The sequence below is a fragment of the Podarcis tiliguerta genome (genome assembly GCF_965153285.1).
Source record: "Podarcis tiliguerta genome assembly, chromosome: 8".
Classification (NCBI taxonomy): Eukaryota; Metazoa; Chordata; class Lepidosauria; order Squamata; family Lacertidae; genus Podarcis; species Podarcis tiliguerta.
In genome coordinates this window covers 30,774,635-30,802,182 of record NC_139541.1, presented here as the reverse complement: position 1 = coordinate 30,802,182, position 27,548 = coordinate 30,774,635, and the positions used below count along the sequence as shown (strand labels likewise).

Here is a 27,548-nt window from a genome sequence, read left to right as displayed (position 1 = left end):
GCCTCCACAGTCACTTACGGACTCCTTGTTAAAACCATGTTTATGGAAAACAATTTTACTCGGCTACAAGTGATCACCAAAGAAGGAGGAGACCCAGCTTTATGGGCAAGCTAGCTCTGCCTCAGAGTGACTGCCTTTTTCAAAATTGACATGCACTGAGGAATAGTGGGAAAGGTGTGTTTGAGCCTTGGGGAAAGGAATATCATGCATTCAAATCACTTCTCGTCTGTTAAGATCATTGGGTGATCTTGGGCCAATCACGGGCTCTCTGGGCAATCTGCTTTACAGGAAATACAACCAAGGATTCTTGCAGTTCTCTCAAGTCTAATGTATTTACAGTGGTACCTGGTTAAGAACTTAATGCGTTCCGGAGGTCCATTCTTAACCTGAAACTGTTCTTAACCTGAGGTACCATTTTAGCTAATGAGGCCTCCTTCTGCCGCCGCGCCGCTACCATGCGATTTCTGTTCTCATCCTGAAGTAAAGTTCTTAACCCGAGGTACTACTTCCAGGTTAGCGGAGTCTGTAACCTGAAGTGTTTGTAACCTGAAGCGTTTGTAACCCGAGGTACCACTGTATTGAGGTCCAGGTTTTTGTAGGCCTACTTCACGATGCATGAAATCTTAACGTTCAGTTGGTTGAGAGATACAGTTATGCAGGCACTTGCATCTGAGTACAATATCAGTGCAGTGCAATACAAATGCAGTAGGCCTGGAGAACCTTTTTGTGTGTGTGTTGTCTGATCCCATCGTTTGCCTGTTTTCTTCTGCTCTGAACACTCATATATCTACATAACTGCTAAGTAACACACTGTGCGCTTCATAAGGCATCCATGAAAGCTTGTTACAATGAAAGTGTTTATTCTTTTAAGTGAGCTTAAGACTCATTTTGTTACTGCAACAGATTAAGAATGTAAGCACATAAGGAGAGCATTGCTGGATCAGGCCAATGGCCCTTCAGGCCCAGCATCCTGTTCTCACATTGGCCATCCAGATGCCTGTAGGATTAGAGCATAAGAGTACTATCTCCTCCTCCTGTGGTTTATACCTACTGGTATTCAGAAGTGTTATTGCCTCCTTGTATAGAGGCAGAGCCTAGCCACCATTGCTAGTAGTGTTTGATAGCCCTCTCCCCCGTAAATTTGTCTAATCCTCTTTTAAAGCCACCCAGCTTGCTGGTCTTCACTGCCTCCTCTAAGTGCAAGTTCCATAATTTAACTATGCTGTACATGAAGAAGTGCTTTAACACAAATGCATCTTTGGAATTTGTCTTATAGGTTTGTGTTTGGTACATACTAGTTTGCCTTTCCTACAATTTACAGTTGAACATTTTACACAGCTCCAGAAACGTTAATAATTTATACCCTGGTGTTAAGGGGGCATGTAGTGCCATACCAAATGGAGAAGAAAAGCATTTTCAGTCATTTTAATCTGCAAAATTTCAACCAGGAATACATCAAAAGGATTTTTAAAAAATCAACACACAGCATGTCCCCTTTTGTCACACCTGAATGGGAACATTTATAGGATATGTAATGAAGAAATTGAAATAACCTTGTAAATTGTATAATGGTGTGTTTTGATATTTGGCTGAGACACAAAGGGAAATAATGGAGATGCAATGTAATGATAGTTGTGACTCATACTGGAAGTAAATATGTAAATATTCATGAAAGGTGTTGAGAATAAAATTGCTGTGGTAATGAAAAGCTTCATTAGAGCATTGAGTTGTGGGGGTGGGGAAGTCTGATTCATGCATTTTGAAGACTTTGCACAGTAAGGAAGCAAAGCTTACAGTACAGAATAAATGACTTGGCTGATGAAATCATCCTATGTGTGTGTTAAGTTTTCCCTTTTCAAAAAACTTTGTCAACACATACTGTAAAGGTTCTAGGGGTTGCTCGTGCGTAAGCCGGTGCAAACACCTGGCTGGATTGCCTGAATGAACCTTTTCTGTCCAGACAGCCACTCACCCGTGGCTGTTTCAATCGCTGGCAGAATCCGTCAGTGGGCGTTTCTTAAACTTCTTCCAGCAAAGAAGCTCTTTGACGCCTAGTCTTCTCCTACTCTCTCTGCGCGAAAGCCTTCTGCGCAAGGAGGGTGTAGGCAGCAGAGGACCCCTACTCTCCCCGCTGGTCCCCGGCAAGGAGTCATGGGACCGCCTCGCCACTTCCCCCATCTGCCCCCCTTCTCCACTGGTGCTACGCTGATTCTCTTCCCCAGAAGATGGGCTGCCTCTGCCAATCCCGGGACGCTCTCTGGAATCCCTCTGGATTTTGCTCTCTCCCCCTGGCACTGATGGCAGTTTCCTGACACATACACATAGGGAGATACCCAAGAAATGTTGACAAAATAGCCTTGAGATTTATGTGTTTCCCAGAGACTTGACAGAATTTTTATAAGCTCTAGCAAAATCCACTTTAAGAGGGAACTAAGTGTTACATTGGGGGCAGGGAGAGTCCTGCATTGCGGGGGGTTGGGGCTAGATGACCCTCAGGGTCCCTTCCAAATCTAAAAGTCTATGATTCTATGAACAGTGAGGCCATGCTGCCCAAAACAGTATCTCTGTGTCTAGGTCAAGTTGTGAATCGACATAATGACCTCATTAAGATCTCTACCCCAGAAGCAATCCATCCTTAGAGTGGGGAAAGGGGAAAGTCATTGTGTGATGACATACTATTGTGTGGTGAGTTTCACATTACAGGAGATAGGTTGGGGTGAGGAATCTGTGGCCCTCCATATATTACTAATTCCAAGTCCCATCTGCCCCAGCTGCTAATGGTCAGGGTATATTATGTATATTATGTTTTATATATGCTGTAAGCTGCCGAGAGCGGTTGGAGAAACCCAGCCAGATGGGCAGGATATAAATAATAAAAATTATTATTATTATTATTATTATTATTATGCCCTAAATGGGCCCAGCTCACGGTCAGCTTTGCAAGAATAAAGGCAGGAAAACAACACTTCACCCACCCCATGTTTCTCTCCTTCCTTTGCAGCAACCAGCAAGCTTTCCTGCTGGAGAATGTTGAGTGCAATGAGGCAAGCTGCGCGGGTGCACGGCGTATGTTTAAGGTCTACTGGGAGCTCTCGGATCTGAATCAGATCAAAGACGCTGTGGTGGCAACCTTCTTTGACATTTATGAAGACGTGAGTTGAGTGCTCTTTCTTGTTTTCCTGCCTGCTTAATTGCCATCTGCCCGTTCTTATTTGAGCTTTCGTTCCAAACTGGCATCTTGGAATATTTTGACTGGGCAAATCCACGGCACATAATGAAAACAAACGAGTTGTTTGAAGAGAAGTCATTTAAAGCTGAAGAGAGAGCCGCTGAGATTATATGAACAGTCACCCTTCATTTCAGCTCTTTTGAATAGATCTTTGTTAGTAATGGGCTTCACTTTTTACATTTGATTTTAAAGGAAGGGAGTGGGACTTTCCTAAGGCATCACTTGTATCTGCTAAAATATGTTTAGATGAAGTTCTCAGGCTTATTGTTATGCATTGCTTTATTTTGTTTATTTAAAACATTTTATAAACTTACTCTTTAAAGAAAACCCAGTAAGCAATACCATCAAAACAAAAATACAGAGTAAAAACAGTAAAAGAGCAGTAAGAAGGCATGTGAAAGCATATGCAAACTAATATTGGGGAAGGACCAAAGCTAAGTAGAAAAGCATCAGCTTTGCATGCAGAAGGTCCCAGGTTTGAGCTTCAGGATATCCAGGCAGGGCAAGACTACCTGTCCTGAAACTATGGAAAGCCACTACCACTGAGTATTGTTCCTGCCCTAGCAACACCCTCTCCAGGAACGTCAGAGAATGTCCTCTGCCCAAATCCTGGAAAGCCTCTGCCAGTAAGTGTAAACCAAGCTGAGCTAGATAGAGGAATGGTCTGACTAAGTGGAACACGCTTTCCTGTGCTCCTAAAAACAGGAATTCGGGGAGTTAATATAAATAAAAACAGGTGGTTGCTCGCTAAAAGCTTCTTCATGTCCAGTTTTTACTTACAGGCCAAAGTGGCATTAAAAATATACTTCCAGAACTGCATATTTGTGTATACAAATACAAGGGGTTTGCTTTTTCACAATCCTTGTGTCTTTCCTCCCAGCTAGTAGCCTGTTCTTCTATTGGTGAGATTCTCAGGCTTAAAGAAGACAAGTTGCCCAGAGCATATGATGAATACCAGAACATACAACATGGGAAAGGAAGAGGCATTGTTGCCTTCATGCCTTGTGTGTTACCTTCCTAACTGCCTATGATTGGCTACTGTTGGAAACCAGCTAATTATCTGCTTCATGGATGGGGAACCTATGGTCCTCCAGACATCATTGGAATGCAGCTCACATTAAGCCTGCCCATTGGTCATGCTGGTTAAGGCTGATGGAAATTGAGGTCAAACAACATCCAGAGGTTTCACATCCAGAGGTTTCACACTAGATGGTCTTTTGGTCTTGATCCAGCAGGGCTGCTCTTGCATTCTTACTTCCTAGACCAAGTCCATCTTTCTAGTCCAGAAACCATGCTGCCTTTAAATATTGCAAACCGATATTCCCAAGTTGTTAAGGAAGGGGTGTTTACTGCACTATTAAGCTGGGCACACCACAGCTGATCTGCTCAGACCCTAGCGACTTGACCCTCCCATGCAATTTGGGGACATTTGTATACTAAGCTAAGCTAACATAAATCATAAGGTTCCAGCTTAGTTTCTCCCCTACTGACTGCCAAATATTCACAATAATTTATTTCTGCACAGTACATGAACAGACACTGCATCTGGCTCCCTGCATTCAGTGCCAAATTTCTCCTGGCCTCAGCTTTATTTCTCACTTTTAAACTTTTGTCCACCTCTGTACATCCATTCACTCCAAATCGCAATGGCACTCTGAGTCCCTTCTTTTAGATATAATTTCTTATTCCCTCCCCCCCCCCACCAAGGCCACATGTTTCTTTGAAAACTCCAAGGGTGAAAAGTACATCTCCACATTTTTCCTGCATATTTCTGCCAAATAAGTCATTCAAAACGTTTTCATGTTCCGTAATATCTGGAGGTGAGGCTTGACACTTTTGAAACATTGTTAAATGCAGGCCTGATATCTGCTTAGCACAGCAGTGTTTCCTGTTGTGGAGAAGTCATAAAACTGACATGTTTCCCGTTAAACATAATTAAGGATGGAATGCCATTGCCTGGAATGCATCAAGTTGTGCTTAAAGCAGGTGCTTTCAGCCAAGATCTGTGCAAAACTGAGCAGAAAAGGAACACACACAGAGGAAACTTATCATTTGGCCATGTGTCTCCTATATTTCCCTTTAGCTTTTAGAATGAGGATGGACATCTCAACCCTATGGTGCCCATAACACCAGTGTGACATGCTTCATTGTGTATTAACCGAGATTTGAGTTGTTTAATGGAAGTTCCAACATCTCCTTTAAACCGGCCTGAAATTGGCATATGTTTATAGCTTTAAGACAAGTCCTTGGATTTGGAAGACATGAATCCCATAGAACTTAAATGTGCTTTTGTTTTTCACTCAAGAGTGTGCTATCCTGTGTCTTTTGGATTGTGTGCCATTGACAGAGGTGAAAGGAGCCCAGTTTTTATTTCATTTTTCTCCCTGACCAAAAGCAGGAGTATATGGTCCCTTTTGCCTTCCCTGACCTAAGCCCAACATTTTGGTGAATTTAAAGAGATCAACATTTTGGTAAAACTATAAAAGAATTGTTTTCCTTTCCATTTCACTGAATGGAAATATTCAGAGTTTTTAAAATAAGTTTCCTTTATTACATGCAATGCTCATAATTCAAAACTGGTGTGGCTCTAGCTACTATATTGGTGATGGCCACTCATTTTCAAAATACAGCCCAGGAGCCAGAAAGTTGCACAGCTGCATAAACCAACTTCCTTGCAGGTTGTGAGGCTCTGTCTTAAAGTGGGCACAGGTATGGAGAAAACATGTGTGACTGCAGCCAAAGCAATGTACTCAAAACCAAAAGGGAAATTCAATGTTAAAATGAAAAATATCTCTTTCCCCCAACGTCTGAAAACAATTTTCTTTTCTTTACAAGTGAAATTGTTGCTAAGCTTTTATTGCAGCCTGATTTACCATTTTCAGTGGGTGTTTTGATAGATAGATTAAACTCTTCGCAACTGTGATCTGACCCACAGCTCTGATTCTGGAAGCTCTGTTTCAAGCGAAAACTAATTTTGTGATCTCATGGTTTTTGCCAGCAGTTATTGTATTTTTTTGCTTCATTGTATTGACTGCATTTTAGTGATGTTCAGGTTTCTGCTCTTTTTTTAAAAAAAGAATACTGATATTTTGTTGTTTCTTTAGGGAATCTTGGATATTATTGTCCTCAGCAAGGCTAGCACAAAGAGAGAGCTTGCCATCCATACATTAAAAAATAACTTTGAAGCTGATGCCTATTTTGTTAAAGTCATTGGTAAGTGGATTGCTATGAAAACATCAAAATGCTGTTAGAGGGGAAATTTGATTCTGTTTCTCGTTGCCCACCAAGAACAATAGAAAAATGATTGTATTATAGTAATAGTGTAAGAAGGGAAATGCTATCTGTGGGAGAACTGGGTTAAAGAAAACCTAATTGATTACATATGATTCATTTGCTTATTTTAGTGCTCCCACTCATATGTTAGCCAGTTTTGTATATTTAGATCACTCTAGTGTATTACTCCAGTACAGAACTTGCTCATGCTTGTTCTATTATGTGTTTCCTTTTATACAATATTTAAAATTTATTTGTTTGAATTCTTTTTGAAAGTTTGTATACCACCAACTAATGTAAAGTATCAAGGTGATATACTTTGTATGCAATAAAACACTACATCGTCCTGGATTTCAGCACTGGTTAAAGGGTGATGCTTATTCATTGTGATTAAGGGGAGAAGGGGGGGATTGAGATTAGTGATCCCATCAGCCAGTCTTTCCCAATGTGCAGCTGTCCAGATATTTTTGAACTACAGCTCCCATCATCCCCAGCCAACAAAGCCTGGAGTTGATGGGAGTTGTAGTCCAAAGCATCTGGAAGACATCAGGTCGGGGAAGCCTGCTACACCCTCCCAATCTCCTAAGCATAGTTAAGAAGGCTCCTTTATTATGCTTGCTCTTGCCCCTTAAATGTTATTGGACTTGATTTGTACTTGAGCAGGAAGGAACCTCCACAAGCCTTCGATTTTCAGTCTCCCCTTGCCTCTTCCTACCCTTCTGGGAGGAGGACAGTGAAGGCTGATGTCCATTGGAACTATTAAGGTGGAAGGCAAGGAGGCTGATAGTGGGTGGAGCCAGAGCCCAGGACAGGCAGAGTCCATATTAGGCGGAACCTACAAATTCTTGTTCTACCTGCATCCTGCTCCCTGTTGAGTTCTATAAAAGACAACACGTAGGCTAAGGAAGAGGAGGAGGAAGCTGGCAGCCAACTTCCCCCACCAGACTTGTAAGAAGGGAAGCAGGCAGATGAGGACTGGCTGAGCACAGAGTGCGCTTGGTGGACCAGCCTCTTGGAGGAGGACTTCAACAAACTTTAGTTTCCCTTTCCACAAAATCATGGCTTCTTGCCACATATAAACCAAAGATGGTGGTTTCAAATAAACCAGTTAAATGACCAAGTTTGTTTAAAAACACACAATTTGTTTAAAAACTGGCTGTGGCTTTGCATCGTGCTGTGAACCTGTCCCTTTGTTTGTTTTATCAGTCTTCACGGCTTATTTGAGATCTCTGTAACCTATAATTCTGAGTAATAATTATTAAGTTATTGTATTTTAGTGTTTTGTTGGAAGCTGCCCAGAGTGGCTGGGGAAACCCAGCCAGATGGGTGAGGTATAAATATATGATGATGATGATGATGATGATGATGATGATGTGACTCAAGGATTTGGTTTTAAACCCTGAAGCTACTGGTTCACAGTCAGCCTTGCACAAGAGGGAAGGAGAGGAAACAAAATGTCTATATTAATGAAGACCACTCTGTTTTCAAAATATGGGACCAGAAGTGTTCACAGCAGCATAAACCAGCTCTCTGGCAAGTGGTCAGGCTGTATGTAAAAATGAGGCCATTTAGCCTTCATTATATTTGTGTGTGTGTGTGTGTGCACTCTCATTTCATTTCATTCTGCATTTTAAAAGGTATTGAGCTATGCCAAAAGTTTAGAGGGTCTTTTTTTTTTTAATGAGCACCAGAAACTTTTTAATCAGAAAGGGAAAATATGCAAGGTAAACGAAAGTAAAATACTGCTTTCAGCAGCTTTTGTCCAAAGCCCAGGAGTTGGGTTGCTTTTAATCTGGGCTACGGAGAATTAATTTCAATACAATCTACCGCTTGCTGCTTCAGCGTACGTAGGCAGCAGTGATTCCAGTACACAGCTGGTTCAATAAAATAAGAGGCACACTCTGGATCACCAGGCACTCTGATGAGGACTATTGATCCTCAGCCTCTGGAGAACATAATTCATGGTGCGTTTAGGCTACTTAAAGGTTAAACTGAAATAAAGTTAACATTTTTAAGCAAATGATAAGCCCAAAGCATTAGGAACATTGTATTAAACAAAAAGCATTGGGACATTTCAGAAGTTTACCCTTCAGTTTTTCGCAGATGAAATCAGGGATGCATTTTGAGTGTATACCACCACCTGAAGCAAAAAAGATGGGTCGGTTCATATGGGGGAAGGTGTTCCCTATATATTACTCACACACATTTCTCTTAGATCCAGCTTGTCAAGTAGCTTCAATTGCCCAGGGTGCCATTTGCCAAGTACAGCTGGGTTGCCAGCCTCAACCCCTTCTAGATAAAGGGACCCAGGCCACAGTTACCTATGCATTGGTAACCTCCCAATTAGATGACTGCAGTGTGTTTTACATGGAGCTGCCTTTGAAGACTGTTCAGAAATTGCACGCTAGTGTAGAATACAACTGCTGAAATTTGAATGGGAACAGCTCGTTCCGATGATATATTGGTGGTCTTTTTAAGAGTTTTAGTGGCTTCCTCTCTACTTCCAAACCCAACAAATGTTCTAATGCTTTTAAGTCCTAAACAGATTGGAACCGGGGTACCTACAGGAGTGCATGCTATCCACCTGCCCATGCTCTCCGGTCAGGGTAGCCAATGTGGTATCCTCCAAATGTTGTTGGACTTCAGCTGCCATCGTTCCTGACCCCTGGCTGGGACTGATGGAAGTTGGAGTCCAACAAGGTCTGCAAGGCACTATGTTGACTACTGTGTTGATTCCTGTCTTTGTGTACCTTCACTATCAGAAGGGAGGCAAGTGACAATCTGAGGGCTGAGGGCTTTTTCAGCAGCAGCACCCCAGGTATAGAATGCCATCTCCCATTAGACCTGCCTGGCACCAACATTGCTTTTTTAGGTGCTAGGTACATACTACCTTAGGGACGCAGGTGGCGCTGTGGGTTAAACCACAGAGCCTAGGACTTGCCGATCAGAAGGTCAGTGGTTTGAACGCCCGCAACGGGGTGAGCTCCCATTGCTTGGTCCCTGCTCCTGCCAACCTAGCAGTTTGAAAGCATGTCAAAGTGCAAGTAGATAAATAGGTACCGCTCCGGCGGGAAGGTAAACGGCGTTTCCGTGCGCTGCTCTGGTTCGCTAGAAGCGGCTTAGTCATGCTGGCCACATGACCCGGAAGCTGTACACCAGCTCCCTCGGCCAATAAAGCGAGATGAGCGCCGCAACCCCAGAGTCGGCCACCACTGGGCCTAATGGTCATGGGTCCCTTTACCTTTAAATACTACCTTATTCACCTAAGCCTGGGATGTCCAACCAGTAGATCACGATCTACCGGTAGATGCCCAGCTGATCCTAGTAGATCACGGGGGGGGAGCTTAAAAACTCTGTGCAATTCTCCCCCCCCCCCAAAAAAAAAAAGCTCAGCTCCTCGGGGCACTTCCCTCCTATAAAAAACTCAACAACTCTGGGCAATCCACCACTCCCACACACACGCTCCTCCTCCCTCCAATGACAATGGGTAGATCACTGCCAGTTTTTTATACTGGGAGTAGATCGCAGTCTCTTGGGAGTTAGACATGCCTGACCTAGGCATTTGAATTTATTAGCATTTCACTTCCTGCTTTTCTTTGCTAGCTTATTTTTATTACATTGTTTAGTGTACTGCATTTTTTTTTGTTTTTGTTAAAAAAAACAACCACCCCAGAATCAAATTGTGTGACAAGTGATACACAAATGGGTTAAATAGCTAAATCAGTCCTGGGCTCTTCATTTATATGCTGCTGCATGGCTTACATGGAGCCCTCAGATGTCTCCCATCCAGGCTAAGCACCTGCTCAACTTTATCAGTGCATACAATGGTGAGAGCTCCTTGCCTCATTCACAAGAGCCCATTTTGCCATCGCTTTAGCTTACATCACTTAACAGGGAAAGCAAAAGAATTCACATGGTTCTATGTATGCAAGATTGCTTAATTCAGCAGAGTATGTAATGAAATTGTTCAGCTAAATACAGCTTTCTCTTCTTCTGGGTACCTGCTGAGCAAAAAAAATGTGACCTAAATATCCTATTTAAGATGCTGTGCAAAGTTGGAAATTATAAAAAGTCCAGAATAATGGTGTATGCACTTTCTGGTTTCCGTTTTTATTTTCCATTCTTTCCCTCTAGAGCGGCATTCATGGTTTTTTGTGGGTATTTTTGCAACTAAAATTGCAGACCCACCAATTACTTTTAAAAGAACAGTTTTGTAGAGGGCAAACTTTTTTTTCCCAGAAATGCCCAGCTTTGGCACTAAGTTATTAAGGAATTGGCTGCTTAATCACAGCGTGCTACATGGTTGAATTAGCTTTAAATCTTGGCAGAAGGATGAAGTGCTTTCAGGAGCAGATGTTCTTGGAGGTATTAAGGGGCAGGGAAGGAAGGAAAAAGTGAAAGAGATATGAGTTGGTAGCCTGCTGACAACAAGCCCTTTCTTCGTTTTCCATGATCAGTAAGCTGTTTTCTCAGGCATTCATTACCTCTCTGCTCCTCCCCGCCCCCAAACTGATAGAATTTTTTAACATCTGTGTTTAGGAGTGATAAAATGGCACTCTTCTATTGCAGATGAGACCTAAGGTTGTGTCTATTACAAGCTTGGAAGCAAGAGACAAATATGCTTTTATAAAGCTTTATTTTTAAGTGCTTTGTGGTCTATATGATAAAGTCAGCACCGCGTTCATCCTTTCACTGTGCTCTTCAAAAGTAAATGGACACCTTTTCATATTACAGGTGGTGAGGCTAAATCAGAGAGGAAGTCTGTGGTTGAGCCAGTATTTAACCCAGATCTTCCAAGCATTTTTCCAGCAGCATTTTCTACTCAGCCTACCGTGACCTGCTTCCTGGATGCATAGATAGGCTTCTTAAACAGAGGCTGCTTCGTTTCTCCATAAGTTTGCTCAGTTTTTTCTTTTTAGTTGGGGCTTTTCCTTCCAAATGATGAAGCACACAAACCCATTTATAAAATGTTGCTGTGTGGCACAAAAACGCTGATGTGTTCCAGTGTTTTAACATAATATTGCTGTATTGCAGGTTGTTGGGCTTTGATCAGAAGAAACCTGGGTTCAAATTTTCACTAAGGCACAAAGCTCAGTGGATGACCTTGGAATAGTGACTGTGTGTCTCTGTCTCCGTCTATCTCTCAGCCTACTCTGCTTTGCAGAGTGGTTGTAAGGATAATATAGGATATTATTTGTTCATGCTCATAGGCCATTGCAAATAATACATATAAAATGGCTGTTAATGTAACATTGTTGTTGTTGTTTAGTCGTTTAGTCGTGTCCGACTCTTTGTGACCCCATGGACCAGAGCACACCAGGCACTTCTGTCTTCCACTGCCTCCCGCAGTCTGCTCAAACTCATGCTGGTAGCCTCAAGAACACTATCCAACCATCTCATCCTCTGTCATCCCCTTCTTCTTGTGCCCTCTATCTTTCCCAACATCAGGGTCTTTTCCAGGGAGTCTTCTCTTCTCATGAGGTGGCCAAAGTATTGGAGCCTCAGCTTCACGATCAGTCCTTCCAGTGAGCACTCAGGGCTGATTTCCTTAAGAATGGATAGGTTTGATCTTCTTGCAGTCCATGGGACTCTCAAGAGTCTCCTCCAGCACCATAATTCAAAAGCATCAATTCTTTGGCGATCAGCCTTCTTTATGGTCCAGCTTTCACTTCCATACATCACTACTGGGAAAACCATAGCTTTTACTATACGGACCTTTGTTGGCAAGGTGATGTAACATTAAACATGAGCAAATATACTTATTATTTAAGATAAGAATGAAGTTAAAATAAATCCTTGACCTATCCAAGAATTGATGGTAGTTCTCTTAAATTAATGAATCACCTTTTTTACAACCCACAGCCTTGCAGGATGGTTGTGAAAATAAAACAAGAGATTTCCTTGTATGTCACTCTTTGAGCTGTTTGGTGGAAGGCTGGCTAAATGATGAGAAACAATAAATGGAATATTGAATCAAGAGTTGAAAAAAATAAGCCTTAGGAACCTCTATTTTTAGCATGCATTTTAATTTGTTTTCGTTCTTACATGAATATTGAGTCTATATTTGGCATCACGTCACCCAGACAAGAAATAGGTGTGATAGAACAGTGATTACCTAATTAATGCCTTCATTATGTGAAGCAGCATAATTTGGACAAATCAATAATGTTTTTTAAAAAAACGTTACTGTGAGATAAACAACAGTAATTAAAATTTTTAGGAGCCTTTATAAAGAAAAGGCAACTTGACTTGGATGTGCAAATTGAGCATGAAGCAGTGACAATTATAAGATTGCAGGGAGATGTGTATAGAGCAAGCCTGTTAACAGCATAGATAACCATTGGACTCCTCCCCATTGTTTATTCACAGTGCTCAGCGGTCTTTGTTCCAATGACTGTCCGCGAAAGATAACGGTAAGTATGCTGCTAAAGGTTGTTGCTATTGAAATGATTTGGTGTCCTTAATCTAAAAGGCAATGGACAGAGATAGGGGAGGATAGTTTAACCCCCATATCTTGCATGCTGAGTGCTATTATGATAACCCAGTACGTTTCTTCCTGGGTGAGAGAAGCTTAACTTTTAATTCAGTTGTATGTAGAGTTCAAAGTCCACTATCTCCATTCCTCAGGCAGTCTGCAAGATCTTGCCCATATGGAAAAAGTGAAGGAAGGCTTCAAGACTTCTGCCAAGAGATTAGAAGCAAGGCTCCAAAATGTTAATAGAATGATAGAGTTAGAAGGGACCATGAGGGCCATCTAGTCCAACCCTAGCAGTTTAGGAATCACAGCTATAAATCCCTGCCCAATATAGCCACCCAACCTAACTCTCAACAAAGGAGAGCCCACCAGCTTCCAAGGTAGTCCATTAACTGTCAGACAGCTCTTACCCTCAGAAAGCTCTTCCTAATCTTTTGTTGGAATCTCCTTTCTTGTCATTTGAATCCATTGGTTTAGGTCCTGCCCTTTGGAGCAGCAGAAAACAAGATTGCTCCATCTTCCATATGACAGCCCTTCACATATTTGAAGAAGGCAATCATACCACCTCTAAGTCTTCTCTTCTCCAGGCTAAACATACCCAGCTCCCTCAACCTTTCCTCATAAGGCTTGGTTTTCGTAAAGTTATGCTTTGCTTTCTTGGTCCTTTCTTTCCTTATGCATTCTGAACTCCCCGCTCCCCTCCAGCATCCTATTTCCCCCCCCCCCACTCACTCTGCCACACAATGACACTTAAAAGGCACCCAGATTTTAAAAGCAGCCCACAGTGCAAGGTGGGCAGTGAATGGGCTGCCTTTTCCACCATGGGAGATGGAGAGAAAGCCCCAGTGCACATGCAGGCTCCATTGAGCACCTGTGCACATGTAAAAGTGTTTGCTAAATCACAGCGCTGGTTATCCAGCATGAAACTTTGCAAAGTTTGCTCTGCCTTTTTCATTGACCATGTTCTATCGTGTGCAATGAAGCCTCTGAATAATAAGCCTTGAGCAAAATTTTTAAAGCAATAATTTTGAAAGGCATGTCAGCAAGGCCCAATTTGTGAGCGCTCCTTTCAGACTGACTCGCTTGACAGCTGGGTTCCCCAAGGCACGCTGTAGTTGAAACATTTGCCTCTCACTTATCTCCTTTGGACTTTGTTTGAGGATCCAAATCTTCTTGAACGGTTTGCCTTGTTCTTTATTCTCCCTTCCCAAAGGTACCGAATCTTGACACTTGGGGCGGGGGGAATGAGCAATGTTCTCTTTCCCATATGCTTTGTCCTTCTGACTTGTATCCACGTTTGTATTAATCTCCCTAGGAGGCATATGTGAAGTTCATAATGATTTTGACTTCAGAATAATTTATTTATAGTACCAAGCAACGCTGCCTTAAATGAATACGATAAATGCACCAGAATCCCCATGCCTACAAAGCTCTTGGGCTGGGGGAGGTGGGACGGCAAGCCCTAGAAATGCTCACCCTGTAAACAGATCATTTGGAGCATTAGAGCTGTATTGATATTCAATAAATTGGTGTGTACTGCATGGCCCTATGTAGACTGCAAAGTTCCACCTGGGGAACTAAAATATCAGACCCACAGACAGATAGCATCTGATACTGCATATTGTTAAGCACCAAAGGCAGATTTGGCATCTTAATATGGGCAACTTCTTGCCCACAGGTTTACAGTTTAAAGAAAAGATATTATCTATGTAAAGAAAGGAGGTAGGAAAGGGAAGAGGTAAATGAAGCAAATCATGGGAAGGAAGGCCTGAGCCAAGAGAAGTATTTAAGGATGGTTGTGGATGGAGCAAAGCAGATGTTATCAGACAGTGCAGGGGTGGGAAAACTGTGGCCCTCCAGATGCTACTAGATTCCAGGCCCCATTATTCCCACCTTGCATAGCTAATGGTCAGGGATGATGGCAGCCCAGCAGCAACTGAAAGGGCCACAGGTTCCCTACACCTGAGCTAGGGGCAGCTATGAAAAATATGTCCCAGTAGATGACTGTGATTGAAATTCTGTGATTGAAATTCTGGACTCAGAAATAAGATAGGTGGTGGCCAGGTAGAAAGACTGAGAAAGACCAAAAAGGTGAAAGAAGATAAAACAGACAGAAAGGAGCGAGAGAAATGGACACATTTAAAAGATATGTAGGAGAAGCTTGAGCAGAACATGATTGAGCAAGTCACAACAAAGTGAAATTGTGTAACCAAAGTGATGCTCAGGAGACGAATGGAGTAGCAGACATGAATAAGGCAAAAGCGGACTCCATGGTACCCCTTCCAGTGCTAAAAGAGAGAGGCCCACTAATAAAAAGCCTGGAAAATGGTTGCACAACCATTGTGTTTTTCAACTTGCATAAGCCCTTTTCCTGGCATCTGCTCTTCTTATCAATTGTCAGCCTGCAGTCACTCATCTTTTAGACTTGCATTAGCTGATGAGAATAAGTATCTTCCCCGGAAACATTTGCTGTTTTCTGCATCATTGGCTACAAAGAACTCCGAACATTCCTTTTCCAACACCAGATTGGACTTGCAACTTCAAATGCTGTTATGCTCGTTCAAATCGATGTTAGAACACAATGACTAGGTTAGTTCTGGGTTGCTTTGGAACTGCTGTCTTCTCTTTGCAATCACAGTACATTCAGAAGAGCACGTACAGGAGCAAATTGACAGCCGTATTGTTAGTTTGGTAGGGAAGGGTAGGCACCCCTCATGGTTATTTGCCACATGAAAACAAAATTGTATTCTAGTCTCAGAATATCAAAAATAAATCATTGTAGAGTTCCCAATATTGCGCACATCAAAATGAGTCTGCAGTCATTTCATGGTGGGGTGTGTGTTTTTTTTCTTTGCTGATTTTTAAGCTTTGAAAAGAAAAGGGGAAATAATCCAAGTCATTATCTTTCATTCCAGCCCTTCGGTGTGAATCAGCCTGGACCTTACATTATGTATACCACAGTGGATGCCAATGGATACTTGAAAAACGGTTCAGGTAAGACTTCTTTCTGTTGACTGCTTTCATTGTGAGTTTCCCAATGTGGGGCACACCAGCATTGGTTGTGGGGGGATGTCTTCAGAGAAAGGGAACCAGTTGAAGAAAGTGGCAATTGCCTGGATTCACCAAACCCTCCATGTAAACACAAGAGCATGGCAGGCAATGATAATCCCATAAACCAGGGGTTTTTGACCAGTGTGCCATAGCACCCTGGGGTGCCTTGAATGAGAGTCAGGGGTGCCAAGTGCAACACTGGCCTCTGTCCGTCTCCTTACATTCTGCCTCTGATGCCCTCTCGCATGTCTGCCTCCCAAAGGCTTGTGTGACTATTTACCTCACGTTCATCTTTGGCCAGTCTCCATTGGGCCACTAAGGCTGGGGGTGTCCTCTTCCTAGGCCCCTGGGGGGTGGCGTGAGGACCAAGGGTGGCAGTGGCGGTTGCTGCTCAGAGGATTCACTAGGAGAGGGGAGAGGGAGGAGGCTGAGGGAACACTCCGCAAGGGAGGATGCTCAAAAAGGGGTGAGGGGCTGCTGGCTCTGCAGGCAAGGGAATATGGACAGGATATCCTGTCTATGCAAATTTGATGCTTTCTTGAGAGAGCTGGCATTCTTAAAATAGTGGTTCAGATATTAGACAGCAGAAGCAAAGGAAGAAAACAACGAAATAATCTTGACTTAAGACCCATTATGGATCAAAACTAAGATACTTGAACTTAGATTCCATTGAAATCAGTGGAGTACATAAGTCAGAACTGAAGTGTGTCTCACTAATTTCAGTGGGTTCAAGTTCAGTTAACTTAGTTACCCACAATTTCTACCTCTCTTAAGTTTTGTCCCATCAGCATCGTATTCAGCAAACATATTTTAAAACCTGAATCGTTAAACGAGAAAACAGTGACAAAAGATGGATTTATAACAAATAGGCATCTTTCAGTTTTTCTGTTGTGGGTGCTGTGCTTTTGTTGTTGCCAGTGTAAGGAACAAATAGTAGCCAAATCTCTATAGAAAAAAAGAGAGTAAAAAATAAAATGTCATGTTTGCTGTTATCCTGCCCCCTGCCCCACAGACACACACACACTTGTAGCTAGCTAGACTGTTGGATGTGAGCTAATCAGTCTAGAGTGTTAGTGTGGAAACACATTGAAGTGTCTCCCAGAGTTGTGAGTTTCTGCTTACTTGGAGAGCCGCCATGGCTAGAAAAATGGTCTTGGGTGTAGAGGAAAACAGCTTTGACTGCCTAGCAGAGTTATTGTGATGGTTGTTGTCAAGGGAGAGCATTGAATGATGGAAGAGATAGAAATGTAACAATCTAACATCAATAGCTGTGGGCATGTTTTTAGCAAATTACTTCGAAAGATGTTACCCCGGGGTTAATGCTATCAATTTCTAAATCATTTTCAATTTTTATCTACATTTGTTTTCCTAGGGAGTATGTTGTTGTTTAAAGGCCCTGTCCTGTCTTTTACACAGCTCTGCCTGCTTGTTTCAGACTTGAGTCCCCTTGATAGTTAATTTGCTGATAGGAGCCCACTTGTTTACTAAGAGCCAAAGGTAATGATGACCCATGAATATACATGACTGTGCTATAATTGTATTCTCCAAGAGTTGTGACTTTAGGCAAATGGGTCCCCTTTTCTTGTCAGAAAAGTTATGTGCCCTTTTTTTTAGGAATGGGAGAATGGATGAAGTTTTTTTCTATATTAAAAAAGCTAAGTTGTTAACCTCCTTATTAGGGCAAGGATGTACACAGTTAATGCAGCTTTGAATGAATGTATCATGACCTTTATTTACTCTTAATTGCACTCATTGGGTCTGTTTATGCAGTCATGACTTCTTTTTCTGTTTACTTTTTCACTCTGCTGGTCATGAATGATAATGGGGTCGGTGCAATCTCAGGCTTGCAATCCTTAATATTTCAAGGGAGCTGATGCCTTGTAAACGCACACAGGGTTGTGGAACAGCTGGCTGCAGGTACCCATATAATTAAGCAGATTATAATAAGCATCTCATATACAGACAGGGTGGTCATATTTTAACTATTCAGAACTGGCAGCAGACCGGATCTCTGCATGAAAACTGTCAGTCTGGGTGGTTTTATAACCATGTTGGCTTTTAATAAATGAAAACATTTTTAGCACACAGATGGTAAGGAAAACCTGTCCCTCTGATAGGAGGACAGAGGGAGAGGGAGAAAACTAGCCTGGAGGTTGTACCAGCAGAGAATTCAGCTCCCTGGGAGCCAAGCTTGTCTAAACTCCCAGCAGACTGACATACATAGACTAAGTAGGGCAGGCCACAATGATCAATAACAGGGATCTTTTGAGGACCCAGCCTTTTTACATGGATCCAATTTGGATGTTCATTAGTTCCAGTTATTTCAAAAGCCTGTGCAGCTTGTGACATGGCATCAGACATGTGACTTGTGGATTTTGCCCAGGGGTCATCCAGAATCTCTCTCACTCCAATTTCCTACAGGATTTCAGTATGAAATCACAAGTACGAGCCGTTTGTGCTTCTAAAATACCAACAGCTAATGACCATTCACAGCTGCTGCCTTCTGGGGTCAGTGCCGTCTGAAATGGCACTGTCATATCTAGAAGGGAAGGCTTGTGGCTGGCTGCTAAAGGGCTCAAGCCTCATGATAAGAGATACGATGACTCCAGCACAGCTTAGATGGCAAAGAAGCATGGTTTATTCAAATGGATCAAACCCCAGACAGCGAGTGTTAGTATGGGTGAGGTGATGAATCATACATCATTTCTTTCCATAGTGAAAATGGTAAAATGTTGCCATCTTGGTAGTTTAAAAATCCATACATCTTATAAATCTATCCCCTGCTTCCTCAGTGTTAGCAGAAACCCAGGTTCTAATCTATATTCTGTCTGTTTTGAAAGTAGTTGACACTTAATTCGTCAGAGCAGAATATGAATGTTTAACTAATGATTGCAGCAGAGGTGGGGAACCTTTTAAGCCTAGCGAGACAGATCCTTCACTCACCCACTCGCAGGAGGTCACTTTGGTCACCTGTCAGTCTCCTGTCATCAATGTGGCCCACTTTTTCCTTTGTGATGTGGCTTGTGCACTGCAAAGGAAATACCCAGCAAGTCCACATAGGACTTGAAGTCACCGCTGATGAATACTGACTTCCTTCTCCACTTTCCCAAACTCCACTTGGGACCAATCCCAGCAGGGATTGCGTTTAGCACCAAATTTTAGGAACAATAAACACAAGCCCCACTTGCCAAAGAGCAATCAGGATCATATTTTCAGGCTCCCAATTGTTCTCTTGCAGTCATATCTTTATCTACGATACACCTGATGTTGTATATAAGAGCTTTTCAATCTCTGTGTCACTCCCCACACGCCTCCCAGGGCTGGAAAGGGGTTAGTTTAATGTTCGATTTGCTAGTAAAACTGAATTACTGTGTCGCGAAACGATGCATGTCTAAAAAGCGTGTCACCAACATGAAAAGTTTGGAAAACACTATTGTATATGATGTCAGAGGTGGGTCTGCCTTAGAAGGAAACAGCCACGTGGGCCTAACTGCTAGGCCTAATCAGACTCACAGGTCAAAGGTTCATCACTGCTGGTTTGGAGCATGTACTGAGAATTCTAGGTTAAACTTTGCTAGGCTCTTTCCCAAATCACAGGTGGTTCAGAAACAATTCAAAGCTGCCTGAGCAGTTCTTAACTCTGACCTGAGGGTCAAAGGAGCCCTTCTACAAAGAAACTTTTAAAATAAGGAATTATTTGTTTTGGAGCAGGTCTAATTGCATTTAGCAAATAACACTAGCAAGTCACTATGTAGCTTCAAATCATCAGAGGCCTTTTAATACATGATACAAATATGTCAGAGATATATATAACTCCAGATACCATGTGTAATGTAGTGAATTCTCAAGAAAGAGAAGCTGGTGACCTAGATGCCAGTAAAGTAATGTGGGGTGTTAGTCTAGCACTGCAGCTAGCCTGCAGTCAGTGCAAGGAAAGTCATTATCCTTAAGCAATAATTGTTAGGAGCTGGTTTGGCAACTATATTAACTTGGAGGAGAAGAGGTCTGTGAAAGTTATTATTGAGGTCTTTTCCAGCCAGAATGCTGCTCGCTAACATGAAATGTTCATGAACGATGAACTTTCATTTGAACCAAAAATTGTAGCCGTAGATAACAAAAAATATTTCTTTGTGAAAAAGGGCTCGATGAAAAGGGTTCTGGTATAATAGTTTTCTTGTACGATGGTCTGTCATTTCAGAAAAGAAATGCTACCAACTAGGGATACTCTCGTTTTGACTCAAGAAAATCGGGGAAAATAAATACAGTTCTAATTGGGGAAATTAAATACAGTGAATTTCTTCTCCCGTTAAATTCACAAAACGTTTAGGGGTTTGCATCCCCGTGTCCTCACAGAATAAAAGCACTGGTATTAGTCCCAAAAAAGTAGTATTATGAGCCGTCAAACCTTGGAAATACACTTTTTCCAGAAGGTGCACTGGAGGGCTTGTACTAAGAGCTTCTGGGGGACGGGGTTGTCCTGAGTTGAGATTTGGGGGGGGGGATTGCATAAAATCGTTCAACACCATCACAGACTTACACCAATTGTCTCCACCAAAACAGCAGCCAGTCGAAAACAGCACTTGACACAGCCACCAATCACATGCACTAGCGACGCAGGGAATCTCCTGCTTGTGTCTTAGAGGAGCCAGAGAGACCATCCGCCTAGTCCATGGGTAGGCAAACTAAGGCCCAGGGGCCAGATCCGGCCCAATCGCCTTCTAAATCCGGCCTGCAGACGGTCTGGGAATCAGCGTGTTTTTACATGAGTAGAATGTGTCCTTTTATTTAAAATGCATCTCTGAGTTATTTGTAGGGCCTGCCTGGTGTTTTTACATGAGTAGAATGTGTGCTTTTATTTAAAATGCATCTCTGGATTATTTGTGGGGCATAGGAATTTGTTCATTCCCCCCCCCCAAAAAAAAAAATAGTCCGGCCCTCCACAAGGTCTGAGGGACAGTGGACCGGCCCCCTGCTGAAAAAGTTTGCTGAGTCCGGGCCTAGTCGGGGCCTTTGTGTGTGCGCGCCCTCTCGCTCTCTCACCCATAGACCCATTGCTTCCATGCTCCCATCCCCCCCTTCCATGCTCTACAGAGTGTTTCCCACCCATAATGGCATGGGGGGGGGAGAAGCCACCCACTTTGCAAACACCCAGCAACATTCCTGCTTTGGCGACTGCGCGCATGCCCACATAGAGGGCTCTGAGTGCCCTCTCTGGCATGCATGCCATAGATTCACTACCACTGGCTTACGGTCATAGTTGGCTTGACCCCACTGCAGTATCTTCTAGTATCTAAAGTTCTTATGCTTTGTGAAGCAGATCTTCTCAGAAGCTGGGGGAGTTAACAGTGTGTGAATTGCAAAGGTATGTAGGTGGAGGAGTGATAACTTCAAGTTGCAATAGAGCTCAGCCCAGAATTAAAGCCTTATGATGTATAAATATTGATGAATTTGTGAGATTAGTTTTTAAATATTAATGGCCCGTTGTTTGCAAGCAATATTATAGTCAGCTTCTTGAGTGTCAGGCTTCGGTGTCGCTCTTCAACCTTGCCATCAAACAGATGATGATTAACTTATTAGCGCCTAGCATTTACTAAGCACTGAGCAATAAAACCTAGGGTAATAGACTATTCCTTTCCTATGGCTTACAAGGAAAGGAAATTTTGTTTCGAAACAAACACAGATATGAAATTAGTTCATCATCTTACCCCAAGCTATACATTAATAAATTATAATTAAAATAATTCCTGACATTTATATCTAGCATTCAGGGTGTTCAAAGTGTTTCGCATATGTTGTTCCCGTAATCCTTTCAACAGCCCTGCGAGGCATGTCTATATTTTCATCCCTGTTTTGTAGGTGTGAAGCTGAGCCTCATAAAAGGTGGGCTGTCCTGAGGCCGCCCGCTGAATTGGTAGCAAATGAACTGGGGGTTTTCCTTCATTCCCAATGCACTGTGCATTTCGTTATACTAAGAATGCATTTTTTTTCCTAATTTAAACACAGGACATAGGTATGCTGATGGCTTGTGTCCAACTATGTCCCACTGAGCAGACTCTTCAAAATCAATGGACTTAAGTTTGAGTCCCTTGATTTAAATAGGTCTACTCTGAGTATGTTTTATTCAGATAAAACCCCTGTGCATTTTAGTGCAGATTAAAGAACTTGCTTGACAGTTTCCTTTTTAAAGTTTTTGTAATTTAAGCCCTCTCTCTGAAGATCAGCGCTCACTTTTGTTTTGGTTCTGTTTGGCTAGAAAGTATCACATTCAAGTATCAATCACCCAGCTGAAACTTGATTTATTTTCTGAAGTGAAGGGGGATTAGGCAGGGTTTCAGCTTTTAAACAGAGCTTCTTGAATTTTGAGAAAGACTTCCTAAGTGTCAAACTAAATATTTGAGGGAAATCAATTATTTGTAGAACCAAGATTCATTCAGATGCTCCCGTGAGCAAGGAAGGCATACCATCATCCGGGACAAATTCCAAAGTAAACGTAACTCTGCTAGTTTAAACAACAACAGGCAGAACAACAAACGAGCCCTGTGGCACCTGCACAGTGTTATTGTGGCATCAGGGCTGCCATTCAAGCTTTTAGACCTCCGGCCTATACTGTGCTATCACCGCATTCAAAGCACTTTGCAGAACGAATTGCTGTCGAATAAAATTCCACCGCCCCAAGGACTGTGTTGCTTAATTCCGATTACAGAAGACTACAACGAGCAGCTTCTATAAGCATCTGTCATTCTCCTCTATTGCCAGAATTCTCCCATTTGTGCTTGAATAGCAGGGGACCAGCAAATAAACCTGAAGAAGATTTGAATTATTATTATTATTATTATTATTATTATTATTATTATGTTTCCTAAACTATATTTTTGGCTGCAGTTTTCCTGTACTATTAAGAGAATTCTCTTCAGACTTTCTTTTCCTAACTAGTTAGGAAGATGTGCCTATAATGTTTCAGAGAGACATGACTAATCACTGTTAAATTCTGTAACATATTAACCCCGTGGCTCTGTCCGACAAGCATGAAAGGGCCGCAAGAGCATATCTCTGTCCTTAGCTCTGGGATCATTTTTCTTCTTGATTCATTGCTCTTTATGTCCAGATTCAAACTCGATTCCACAACCAATGCCTTATCACGGAGTTTTTGTTCTTTGCTGGCAATTTTCAACCCTCCTTGGCAGTCTGGCCTTTCACCTTCTGCTGAGCCAGCATCTTCGTTAGCCCTTCTGGGCTTACACAGTTTAGTAATGCCATGATTATTTAGCGCCGTTCTAGGTCCTTGAACTTACGATCTACAGTAATAGTGCGAGCTGCGTACAAGTTGTTTGCACCAGTTTTACCAATATAGTTATGATAAATACGTTTTCAGCAGCATGTAAGATACAATCATTTCATAGAGCAGAAGGCTAATTCTCATTAGGGAGTCCCTTCTCTTTTGTACTTGAGAGGCAGCACTTGAAAGGAATGTTTACAGGAGGCAGAATGTTCCCTAGAAAAGGGAAGGGAGAACATGCCCTAGGGCCAGGGATCCAGTTTCAGACAGTGTCCAAAATGGCTGCGTAGAATGCATCAAGGGTGGGTACCTTTTTCAGCCCAAAGTCGCACATTCCGGGGGGGGGGGGGCATAAACCAGCGGTGAGCATGACCAGAGGAAAAAGTGGGCAGAGCACTGAATGTGAATTTTACCTTTGTACAGTAGGCTAGTTTTTACTATTATTTATTTATTGTGTTCATATCCCACCTTTTTCCTCCAAGGAGGCCAAGGTGGTGTACATGGTTCTCTTCCTCCCCATTTTGTCCTCACAGCAACCCAGTGGTGTAGGTTAGCTTGGGAGAATGTGAGTGGCCCATGGTAACCCAGGAAGTTTCATGGCTGTGTGGGGATTTGAACTTTGGTCTCCCAGGTCCTAGTCCAACACCGTAATCCAGTGGGCCTCAAACCTTTTGTTCTTATTCTATCAGAATAAAAATCTGCTTGCACCACACCAAATTTTTTATTTGTAAGAAATACGTTGGGAAACAAAAAGAAACTACAGTGGTACCTCTGGTTACGTACTTAATTTGTTCCGGAGGTCCGTTCTTAACCTGAAACTGTTCTTAACCGGAAGGAAGCACCACTTTAGCTAATGGGGCCTCCCACTGCTGCTGCACGGCCGCCACACGATTTCTGTTCTCATCCTGAAGCAAAGTTCTTAAACCGAGGTACTATTTATGGGTTAGTAACCTGAAGCGTATGTAACCTGAAGCATATGTAACCCGGGGTACCACTGTATTCCTAGCAGTGGTTGATTTGTAACATAGAACACAACTATTTTATCATACAATCATGGGACATCCAGAAAATATAAAACAATGCTGCTCCATAGGAGCTTGAATCGTTCCCAAAATATAATTATAAATAAGCCTCTTACATATATACCTTAACTACAAACTCAATGAGAGGTGTGAGCTTGCTTTTACTGGGTAATCTCATTTATATTAAGTATAACTTGAGACAAACAAACTCTAATCTCGCCATCACCGCAAATAAGTCTTTCTCTTTTCTGATCTTTCGTATTTCTCAGCGTTGAAAATCCCTGTTCGCAACAATATGCCATGGAGAACTGTAGAAGAATAGCCAGTTCTCTTGAAGAGAGGTGTGGATATGCTTTCTGGTTGTATATTCCCCCCCCCCCCCCAAAAAAAAAGATACAATAGTGCAGAGCTTTCCAAACTTTCCATGTTGTTGACACACTTTTTAGACATGCATCATTTCGCAACACAGTAATTCAGTTTTACTAGCAAACCAGAGGTTGAAACTAACCCCTTTCCTGCCCTGAGAGAAGCACGGGGAGCGTTCGCACAACATACCTACATACTGCAGCTGACACACTAACGTGTCGTGATACACAATTGGGAAAGCTCTGCTGTGCTGAGCTGAAATGTTTAAATATTTCTTTGATTGTCCTTGAATCTTCCTGGCACATTCGCCATCCTGTCCCCCCACACCAGTGTGGCGTACAAAACCTTTGAGAACCACTGCTACACCACTCTGACTGACTTCTGCACACACACACTCTCACACACACCTCTCCCTGTCTCTCCTCTATCCAGGAAAGCAAGAGTCATTAACTGACTTCAAGGACACATTACACTGCAGGGGTCAGCAACCTTTTTCAGCCGTGGGCTGGTCCACAGTCCCTCAGACCATGTGGTAGGCCCAGTGGCGTAGCGTGGGGGGTGCAGGGGGGGCGGCCGCACCGGGCGCAACATCTGGGGGTTAGGGTTAGGGGGCGCAAATCCATGGGTTAGGGGGCGCAAATCCACGGGTTAGGGGGTGCAAATTACTTGCCTTGCCCCGGGTGCTGACAACCCACGCTACGCCACTGGATAGGCCGGACTATATTTGGGGGGGGGGGGGATGAACGAATTCCTATGCCTCACAAATAACCCAGAGATGCATTTTAAACAAAAGGACACATTCTACTCATGTAAAAACACTAAAAACACGCTGATTCCCAGACCGTCTGCGGGCCGGATTGAGAAGGTGATTGGGCCGCAATGGCCCCTGGGCCTTAGGTTGCCTACCCCTGCCAAAAACTCTCAACAAGGGTGTGAAGCAAGCTTGGGGAGGCTGTGTGGCCAAAGAGAAAGGCCTGGCGGGGTGCAATTGGCCCCTTGGCCTGAGGTTTCCTACCTCCGGAATACATTTTTCAGGCAAGAATAATACTTTCCAACGTAAAAAAGCTTGTAGTTGTGCCAGCATCCCTTGATTAAATAAAAGGCATAATCTTAACCATGTGCACTTTTGCTTGAATTAATATGGCATCTCTATTACGAACTGCTGCCAAGTGTGAGGAGTTCTAGGAAGCGAATAGTAATGGAGTTTTGAGAATAGTAGGTGGGTGGAAGGGATAACAGGCTAATACTGGAAGGCGAAGCTAGAGAGATGGGGGGGGGGGAGTGACAACTGTCAGCCAAGGGAGGGAGGGATACTTGACTGGGAAAGCAGCGAATGTTCGTAAATCGGAAAAGAGAGTAGGATGAAGGTTGCAAGGCCAAAGTGAGGGGGAGTGAAGAAAGCATAACATGATGAGTCTGCAGACTCATGACTGAAAAAAGAAACAAGTTGCATCCCTTTTCTTCTGTAGAAGAAAAATGGAGCCTTGTACTACCATCAGAAGATGGAGGTACCAAAAAAGAGAGGGGGGGATGAGACTGGCTTCTCTCCTCCATTTTTTTCTTCTAATAAAAAAATCATTCCTCTAAAAGGGATGCAGAAGAAAGCTGGTTCAGCCACAGTATACAACGTTCAAGCTTAAAGGTCCAATTTGCAAAACTTCTGCACAAGTGAGATTGTGCAGATGGAAACTTTTCCTCTTCCTGACACCTTCCTCTTGTTTCCTCTTCCAGTCAGCCCATCTCACAAACTCACCTGCTTCTATTTGCCTTTGGCTTTGTAAGTTTAAGTAATTACCACAGTGGCCCCAGGTCCTGCGCCCTTGTCAGAGGGAATCACCTTTCCAGGTATCTTTGCAAAGGTACTGAGTCGCTCTTAGCTTTCTTTCCTTAGTATGCCTGAACCTGCTATTTTCTTTTAAAATAAAATAATCCAGGGTCTCTCTTGTTTTTGTTTGCAGTTTTCTCAATAAATTAGAGAATTTTTACATCTGTGACTTTACTTTGATCAACAGTGCCAGAACTGTGGGACTTGAAAGGGGGAAGTGAAAATTTGCACAGCTGTTTTCCTTTTCATAATCACAGCCGTTCCGATCTGCATAACAATGAGAGCCAGCCTGGCATATTTGGCAGCCCACTCCAGTGACCTCTGTGGGAGGTGGTGGAGCAGAAGCAAATCGCAGAACATGGTGGAAGAGCTCATTTGAATGTGCTGGGGAGATGAGAGGCATTTTCTTTCCCTTGGCTGAGCCTAGGCCTTGAACAAGGGTGGCCGTTCAGTGCATTCCAACCTCTGTGCAACTTGCTCTTTTATTTTAGACCAGTCAGGTTTTTGGATATTTGACTAGAGAAGGTAATAACAAAGGAGAGAAGTTGCAAATGATTTCTCATTGGCTGGAGCGGGCTATCAGTGACTAATTATCTATGATCTGCCTCCACAGTTGGAGGCAGCAATGCTTCTGAATACCAGTTGCTGGGAACCACAGAAGGAGGGAGGGCTCTTGTGCTCAGATCCTCCTTGAGGGCTTCCTATGGGCATCTGGTTGGCCACTGTGAAAACAGGCTGCTGGACTAGATGGGACATTGGCCTGATCCAGCAGTTTCTTCTTGGGTTTTTATGTATTGGTTTTCTCAAGCATTACCATTTCCTGATTCTTCATCCGCACCTCTTTCCAAACAGTAACACCACCGTTTGGATGTCCAGCCATGTTTGTTTGTTTGTTTTTCTGTCATTCTTCGCTTGAATTGTATGTAGCAACCTTTCTGCATCACTTATGTATGGTGGGACATGTATGAGTGAAGGAACTCCCCTGTGAAAGAATTGGGTGTTTGTCAGAAAGAACTCTGGTAAATGAGCAG

The 27,548-nt window shown here is 42.8% G+C and overlaps 1 protein-coding gene across 1 annotated transcript in view; it reads left to right on the top strand.

Moving 5' to 3' along the window:
- Positions 1–27,548, top strand: part of ITFG1 (integrin alpha FG-GAP repeat containing 1) — a gene marked incomplete at its 5' end in the record, with an annotated part of 105,794 nt that overhangs the window by 61,218 nt on the left and 17,028 nt on the right. Inside the window, 4 exons of the mRNA XM_083451887.1 lie at positions 3,002–3,152; positions 6,334–6,442; positions 12,872–12,915; positions 15,893–15,971. Coding sequence (XP_083308013.1) covers positions 3,002–3,152; positions 6,334–6,442; positions 12,872–12,915; positions 15,893–15,971 — 383 coding nt within the window. The remainder of the gene's footprint in view (positions 1–3,001; positions 3,153–6,333; positions 6,443–12,871; positions 12,916–15,892; positions 15,972–27,548) is intronic.